At 37.2% G+C, this 8,951-nt stretch overlaps 1 protein-coding gene across 1 annotated transcript; it reads right to left on the bottom strand.

Moving 5' to 3' along the window:
* Positions 1-319: 319 nt before the first annotated feature.
* On the bottom strand, positions 320-5,332 carry LOC149255377 (uncharacterized). Its single transcript, XM_089455021.1, has 3 exons — positions 5,017-5,332; positions 3,382-4,764; positions 320-2,838 (listed from the first exon to the last, which is right to left on the bottom strand). The coding sequence occupies exons 1-3, from the start codon at positions 5,330-5,332 to the stop codon at positions 320-322; spliced, it is 4,218 nt and encodes a 1,405-aa protein (XP_089311147.1).
* Between the last annotated feature and the right edge of the window lie 3,619 nt (positions 5,333-8,951).

The following is an 8,951-nucleotide window of genomic DNA, read 5'->3' as shown; positions in this document are numbered from 1 at the left end:
CTGTTTCTCCTCCCCCATGTGAGTATATATTAGATTTTTATCCACCACGTACATCTTCAGGTCAGAATTCATTTGCCGCCGGTTACTTGCCAAAGTGACGTTGCAATCTGCCATCATTTCGTGATTAATGCCCATCCTTAAGAGGTCTGACAGACCGTTCCCACCTCCTCTAATATTGCGATCATTTATATCTTCACCTTGGTTTTGATCTAGGGCCGTCCCCCACGCGCGCCGCCCCTGTACTGCTCTGCTACCTGTGATCATATCCCATCTCTGCCCCGAATGAACAAGGTTCATTGTTCGGAGCCTCCACGTCCTCTTATTGTTCCAGCTCATCCATCCTCGTATCTCCGCTTGTGGCTTGGTCATGGTCTGCATTGATTATCGCTGCCAGGTCCGTCCACTCCCTGTTTCCACACACCGCTCTCCATTGAGTATCCACCTTGTTTCCGTGGTTTCTGCATCCCCAATTTGCTAAGAAATCAGCCGCCTGATTTCCTTTCCTTCTAACATGATTTATAATCCTATATTCAATTCTTTTCAGAAGGTCAGCGATTTCCTGGACAATTCCTGCTGTACGCCAACTGTTTGTAACCTTCTCCCAGCTTTGGCCATTGCTGAGTTTCTTCAGCATCTCCACCGCAATCTGAGAATCTCCCGTAATTTCTAAATTAGTGTAACCATTTCTTACCGCAATCCTCAGACCCTGATGAAGAGCCCAGAACTCGGCCTCGTTATTTGTCATTTCTCCTCCCCAGTCTGCGAAAATCCACCGAACCTGATTGCTGCTGTCTCGGAAAATACCTCCAAAGCCAGCTTCGCCCGGGTTCCCCTTTGAGGCCCCGTCGAAGTTTAATTTTATGAAATTTCCTCTGGGATAGCTGAATTTATCAGGGCTTTGAGTCCGCATATCCTGTCTGGGGGTTTGTTTGTGATGGACCATCTCAAACTTAAGATTTAATTTGTTCAGGATCCCTTCCTCAACCTGGTTGGCCTTCCAATCCTCCCCCACCCATTTATCAACCAGGATTGTTTCTCGCATTAACTTGACTGCTCTTCCCCAAATTATTTCCGGTTCTTTTGCTATGTTCTGAAATATTCTGCGATTCCTCTCCTTCCAGATCATCCAAAGAACAAACCCTGAAATGAGATCCCACGCTCTTCTAACCACTTTACACTGAAATATTTCCTTATTCCATTGGAAAACCAGCTCGTTGAATTCATTGGGTGTAATTTCGGGTTTGCCAAAGGTACGTTTAGCATTCCTCCACAGAGTCCTTGCAAATGGACAGTTTATCAGCAGGTGATTTCTGGTCTCCCCCTCAGTGCTGCACAGACAACATCTCGATGGGCCATTGAAGCCTTTTCTTTGTATTCGATCCCAGGTTAAGATCTTATTCTTTGATGCCAACCATATAAATATGGAGACTTTTGGCCACCAATTTCTTTCCCATATAATTTTCCAGTCTGGATTCTCGTCACCTCCAGGTTGGGAAACGGTTATATAGTAAGCCTCCTTGGTGGTGAACGAGCCTTTCGTAGAATTCCCCCACCTAAGGATGTCCTTGCCATTGCGGGTTTTAATTTTCCTGGATTCGACCTCCTTTCTGTAGGCTTCTTGCTGGTCTTGGTTGAGCTCTCTGTCCCATTCCGTCGGGTCAATCCATGTTCTCCAGCTCTCTTCTGAGTCATTTGTTCTCCAATAGTCCCTGACATAAGTTCGATCTCCTCCTATTCTGTCTCGAATCTGTTGGAGTCCCTGAATTCTATTCAGTCTTTCTTTCTGATGCCATCTATCTTCCCAGAAATTTGCTTCTTCTCCGCCTCGGATCTCCCAGAAGGTGTGCTTTTCAACCAAATCCCTGTTCAGGCGAGCTAGGTCCCAAATTGTTGACCCTTTAGGAGTTTCTCTCTGCCTTAAGATCTCAACTGCAGAATCAGGCATATTGTATTTTGTTTTCCATATGGTTTTCCAAAGATCATTGCCCCCCCTAAGCCAGCGCCACCAGAGTTTCGCTCCCAGAACTCTATTGAGAATCTCAAGATCCCTCAACCCCAATCCACCTTTCTCTTTTCTTTCAGTTAATTGACTCCAGGAAACTAATGCCCATTTTTTCTTCTGATCAGTCCCTCTCCATATAAAATTTCTGATGACCTCTCTAATTCTTGTGCACACACCTAGAGGGGCAGCCATTATCGATAAAGGGTAGATGGGGATAGCCTGAAGGACTGATTTAGCCAGGACTATTCTGCCAGCTATGTTTAAAGCTCTGAATGCCCAATTTTCTACCTTGTTACTCAGCTTATTCAGGACTCCTTGCCAGTTTTTCATCTTTTTGGAGGTGAAGTCCAAAATGTTGCCCAAGTATTTCGTAGGTAATTCTCCTCTCTTAAAGCCCAATAGTCTTGTGAGGTGGGTTTTGACCTGATCCACCGTGTTAAATATGAAAACATAGGATTTTTCCCTATTGATTTCCAGACCCGAAGCCTCTGCAAATAGATCCAAGATTCTTCTGAGATGCCTTACTTCTTTGACTGTTGGTTCTCCAAACAACATAATATCATCAACAAATTGTTGATGAGTTAAGGGCAGATTATTACCCCATAGCTTAAGACCCTTTATTCTGTTTGCTTCTCTTTCTTTTTTAATAAAGCGACCCAGCCCTTCAGCAGCCAGAATGAACAGAAACAGAGATAATGGGTCTCCGTGTCTAATACCTCTAGAAGCATTAAATGTTTTCGAGGGAGTTCCATTAACAAGAATAGAAAAATTTGGGGAGGAAATCAAGCTATGAATCCAGTCAATCCATCTCTTGTTGAAACCAAACTTTTCCAGGACTTTTTCCAAATAGTTCCAATTTAGTCTATCATATGCTTTTGATAAGTCTAATTTGATCATCATACCCTTTTGCTTTTTTACTTTTAAGGAATGTATAACTTATTGAGTAACTACCAGCCCATCAAGGATCTGCCTACCTTCAACAAAACCTGTTTGTTCAGCTGATATTAATTTGTCTAGAAGAGGTTTTAATCTCTTGCATGGAAAATTTTAGGGGCTAATGTTCGCCCAATGGGCTAATTTTCCATGATTTTTCCACAAAAAAGATTCGCCAATTTCCAATTTTATAAAAGACGATTCGCCCAAATTTTAGAATATAAATTTTTTTTACCTTAAAAATCGCCAACATTATATAGAGACTATATATAAAATAATTATAAATTTGAATAATTTTACAAATATATCAATAAACATTTATAATTTGCATATTATGGATTAGTGAGATTCGCCAATGTTTTAAACTTCAAGAAAATTTTCCATCCTTAAAATTTTCCTTGATCTCTTGGCAATCATGGATGTTATAATCTTGTAAATAACATTACATAGCGCTATACGTCTGAAACCACTGGCATCTTCCAAATTATCACCTTTAGGAATTAAAGCATAGAAAGTGGAGTTAATGGCAGGCCATACCTTCTGGTTCATTCGGGATTCTTCTACCAGCTCCAGAATCTCTTTCCCTAGGAAGTTCCATCCCGCCTGGTAAAAATCCACTGTAAAGCCATCCGGGCCTGGAGCAGTACCTTTCTTCATTGCTTTCACAGTTTGCTCTAGCTCTTCTAAGGTGGCAGCTCTCATCAGTGCCTTATTTTGGACTTCTGTGACTAAGTGTGGAATGGCCGAACATATTTCCTGAATTGCTTGCATTCGATCAGCTTGCGGTTCATTTAAAATTTCTTTATGATGTTCAATAAGGACATGTTCAATCTCAGCTTGCTCAACCACTCTATTACCATTCTTGTCCTTGATGGATAGAATCCTGTTTCTCTGTCTATGTTTGATCATGGCCTGGTGAAAGAATTTAGTGTTTCTTTCCCCCTCCCTTAACCACTTTATTCTTGATTTTTGACGCCAGAGGACCTCTTCCTGCTTTCGTCTTTCTTCTAGTTTTCCAAGTATTACCCCTTCTTTGCTGATACTTTCCTCTGTTCTACCTTCCATTATCATCTTTTGTTGGAGAGATTCCATTTCCCCTTCTAATTTTTGTTTGTCTTCCATAATATTACCAAACTCCTCTTTGTTCCACTTTTTGATTCTCCCTTTCAGCTCCTTCAGTTTTAATTGGAACGTGTGCATTTTTCCTTTGCCCTGAATAGTACTTTGCCTCCACCATTCTTCAACTTTCTTGATGAAATCTGGATCCCTTAACCAGAAGGCTTCAAATCGGAAAGGTATTTTTCCGCGATTCCCTTTAATATCCACCTCTAGTCTAATCAGCCAATGATCAGAACCCAGGGAGGGTATGATCTTTGCTTCGACAAAAACATCCTTGTTCATGACAGCTTCTGATACTAGGAATCGGTCAAGCCTTGAAGCAATTTGGTTCTTACCCCCCCTCCTATTGTTCCAGGTGCATATCCCATTAATGGTCTGAATGTCTACTAACCTTAAATCCTCTATCATTTCATTGAATTTATCCATGAAGTGATCCATCTTCCTTATCCCTCCCTTCTTTTCTTCTAAGGATCTGATTAAATTAAAATCGCCACCTATGACCCAAGCAGCTTCAGGATATAATCTGCGGATGGATTTCAAACTGTTCATAAAATTTTCTTTTTCCCCTGGGGAAGGGGGGCCGTAAACCCCTGAAATCACAACCTGTTCCTTAGTTCCTACTATCCTCCCTAGGCCAGTAAGGACCCTGCTCATGCTGGTCCAGCTATCTAAGATGATAACATTTGGGTTCCACAAAATTGCAATACCTCCTGCAGAGCCAATAGCATCTTGCCCCATAACTTCATAGTGCACTTTATTTTTGTCAATTATTCCTTCAATTTGTTGAACTGAAATTTTTGTCTCTTGTAAAATCATGATGCTAGGTTTCTCTTTTTTCAGTTTCTCTTTCATATACCTTTGTTTACCCTTACTATTCAGGCCTCTAATATTCCAGCTAATAACAATCATTTAAAACTTTTGGTAGGAGGGGAAGAATACCTCTGACAGAGGTATCACTTTACCTGAGTTTATCAACGTTTCTCCCACAGACTGGATAGTTTCGCTCATCGTTTTCCGGCCCCTCTTCCTGCTGTTTTTGCCAGAGCCGTCCATTCCCGTCTGTCCATTCCCCTGTTCGTTTTCTATCAATATCTGCTTGTCCAAGTTTTCCCCTTTTTTCTCTTTATATTTCTGAAATACCTCCTTATACAGTTGTTTCTGCTTTTCCGGTATAAACCTGTTATCTAGGTATTTCCATTCCTGAATTAGCCGTTTCATGATTCTCTCCTCTTCAACCTCATTTTCGACTTGGTTTTCCACCTCCATCTGGGATTGCATTGTTGTATCTTCCGCCTTCCCTTCCGTCTGGTCTTCAATGCTTTTTCATAAGTTCGCATCCTTTCCTTTATCTTCACCGGCGATTTCCATTGGAGTATTCTCAGGGTCTTCGTCGTCCTCCAGATTTACTTCATAGTCCTCGTTTTCGCTCTGAAGCACCTGAAACTTATTTTGACTGGTTGCGTGACTGGGTTTATCTTGTTTTTGGGTTTTTGGTCCTTCCTTGCTCTGTCTCCTTCTCCTCGTAACCTGTTGAAAACCTCTATCTGTTTCCCCCATTTTTTCTGCATTTCTGTGATGTTCCTCTTGGCTTCTTTGTGATTCCTCCTCCTTATTCAGCGAACATTGCCGGTATAGGTGGCCATATTCATGGAATTTGTGGCATCTGAACGGGATGTGTTCGTAGTCTATTGGCTGCTGATAAACTTCATCATGATACTCCAGCTCGATATTTTCTGGTAGGGGCTCTGCCAGATTCATGTAAACACAGATCCTCGCATATGAATTATATTTTCCTCGTTTCGTTGCTTCTGCGATTTTAACAAAGCTCCCGATTGAGTTCCCTATTCCTTCCAGAATTTCCGGGTCCCAAAATTCATCGGGAAGTCCAAACAGCCTAACCCAGACTGGGGTTTCCAGCAATTTTTCCTTCTCTGGGCTGTATCTTTCCTCCCAGTATTTCATGAACAAGCCTGCATTGTTCATGAAATACGGTCCTTCTTCAAAGATCCTGTTCTTGTCCTCCAGGTTCGTGAAGATAGCTGTGAAGAACCCTTGTGCTCCCAACTTCAGGTCTATGTGTCCTCTAGGTCTCCATCTATGATTTATCCATCTGTATAGCTCTTTCTCCGAAGGCCAATAGCCTATGAATTTGCAAATCAGGGCATGGTCTTTCATGTAACAGTTGTATTCCTCAAGTTTGTTGCAGGGAATGACATATCTCGGTTGCTTTTGTGCCCTAGGAAGGCATTTTCCTCTCATCCTTTTCTGCCACAGGTTGCCCATCACTGGGGCATAGCTTTCCTTCTGGTTATGCTGCATGCCGCTTGCGCTGGTTTGCCCTGTTACCACATTTTTGAAGGAGGGGATCTCTCCCCTCCCCTTTGGGTTTTCCATTTCCCACTCAACTTTGATCTCTTGGAAATTTACCCTAGCTTTGCTGAAGAAGATTTGTTTTTCTGAAATGCAGTTGAGGCGTGGTTCGTCTCCCCGGCCTATCCTCTCAGGTGTACCTTTCTCCCGCGCTCGTCTCCTCTCATCCGTCTGCAAACCCTAGCCTCGAGCATCATCTCCAATTGTATTCGACCTTTTTAATTGTTTTTATTAAATATTTATTAATAATTAAAAAAAATTTAGTAAACAACTTACTTTTTTTTTTATTAAAAAAAAAATTCGGCCCACGGCTGCACCACCACCGGGCGGCGGGCGGGCCATTGGGCGATTCCAAGAATCGCCCAACGGCCTGCTCGCCGCCCAGTGGTGCCGCGGCCGTGGGCGAAGGGGCTGCCTGCAGCCCTTGGCCCACGATCACGCCACCATTGGGCGGTGGGTGGGCCGTTGGGCGATTCCCGGAATCGCCCAGTGGCCCGCCCGCCGCCTCGTGGTGGTGCGGCCGTGTGCCGATTTATTTATTTATTTATAAATAAAATTAAAAAAAATAAAATTGTTTAATAATTTTTATTTATTTTTTTATAATAAATATTTAGTAAAACCAATTTAAAAAAAATATATTTATAATTAAAAATTAAAAATGTTTAATTTGGGGCGGCCGTGGGCCCAAATTTTTTTTTTTTAATAATAAAAACAAAATAAAAATAAAATAAAATTGTTTAATAATTTTTTAAAAAATTATTAATTATGTTAATTACATATTTAATTATAAATATGTTTTTTAAAAATTACTAAATACATTTGGTTTAGTTTAATAATTTTTATTAAAACTGTTTAATATCTCTTCTTTTTAAAATAAAAAAACAAAATTTCGTTTTAGACACAAAATTATATTTAAAATTTATTTTTTGGTTTATTTTTAAATAAATAATGAAAATTTAATAAATTATTTATTTATTTTTTCAATCAAAAACACATTTTTTTGTAAGTTTAAAATGTTTTGTTTGGTTTTTTGTTTTTTGTTTTTTTTTTTTAATTGGAAAAAACATATATTTTTAAAATTTTGATAATATTTTAGATTTTTTTTTTTCTAATAATTTGAGCTTATTTTTGTCCTTTTAGTTTTTTCTAAATGTTTTTAATATTAATTTTACTAGTTTTTACACATGATGTGCATGATGTAATGGCTGGGGCGGATGGCTTTCACACCCCCCACCCAAGTTCGAATCCTGCGAGGTTGTAAAAAAGTGGAAAATGAGTGGGTCCTATCGAAGCTTACAAAAAAAAAAAATTACTAGTTTTTATTTTATTTTATTTTTGTTTATTTTCTATTTTTGTTTAATCTAGTTTGTTTTTATTTTTTATTTTTCCCTAGTTTTTGTTAATGATTTTTTAAATCTTTCTATTTTTTCTTACTTAATTTTATATATATAAATTTTTTAATTTTGTTTTCTTTGTTTTTTGTTTTTTGTTTTTTTTTTTTTCTCAAATTCTTTTATGGTTTATGAAACAATTTTTTTTTAAACATTTTTTATTTATTTTTTGTCTTTTATATACATATTTTTACATTTATTTTTTTAAGAAACCATCATTTTTATCTTAATTTCACTAGTTTTTAATTTCTTTTTGTTAATTTTCCTTTTTTTTTTTTTTAAATCTAGTTTGTTTTTAATTTCAATTTTTTTTTTAGTTTTTTGTTAATTTTTCTATTTTTACCTACATAATTTTATAGTCTTTTTTTTAACGTGTTTTTATTTTTTTTCTTTTCCCAAATTTTTTTATGGTTTACATATTTGTTTTTTTTTTTTCATTTTTTTAAATATGTTTTTTTTACTATTTATTTGTTTATAATTTGTAATTCTTTTTCTAGTTTTTTATTTCTTATCTTTTATAGGTTAATTTTGTTTTTGTTTTTTTTTTTACATTTTTATGATTGATTTTTATTTTTGATGTTTGATTTTTTTTGTTTTTATTTTTATTTTATGTTTTGCTTTTAGTATATGTTTTTATTTATGTTTTGTTATTTTTTGTTTTTTGTTTTGTGTTTTTTCATTGTTTTAATTTAATTTAATTAATTAATTTATTATTATTATTTTTTTTTTTATGTTTTCATTATTTTTTTTGAAATTTTAATGTTTTTCGGAGTCATGATAAAATATTTTGCACTATTATTTCAAAATGTTGAAATTTTATCCTTGAAAAAAAAATTGTTATTCCAGCATCAACACTTTTTGTTTTGAGGGTTTTTTTTGCACAAAATTTACCATTGAAAAAAACATGTTATTCGAACATCAACACTTCGTTTTGAGGGTGTTTTTGGACCTTTTTTGCACAAAAAAATGGTTTTCACCGCCATTTTTAAGATATGTTGAAAATTTACCCTAGAAAAAAAGAAGTGTTATTCCAGCATCAACACTTTTTGTTTTTAGCACTTTTTTTGATGTTTTTTCAGGGTTTTTTGGCCAGAGTTCCCATTTTGAGTTTATAGTTCCCATTTCAAAGTTTACAT

Source organism: Pinus tabuliformis, chromosome 7 (genome assembly GCF_031772625.1).
Source record: "Pinus tabuliformis cultivar Carrire ecotype Pingquan chromosome 7, CPIR1, whole genome shotgun sequence".
NCBI lineage: Eukaryota > Viridiplantae > Streptophyta > Pinopsida > Pinales > Pinaceae > Pinus > Pinus tabuliformis.
The sequence above is the reverse complement of the archived record's forward strand: the minus strand, read 5'-3'. Positions and strand labels throughout refer to the sequence as shown.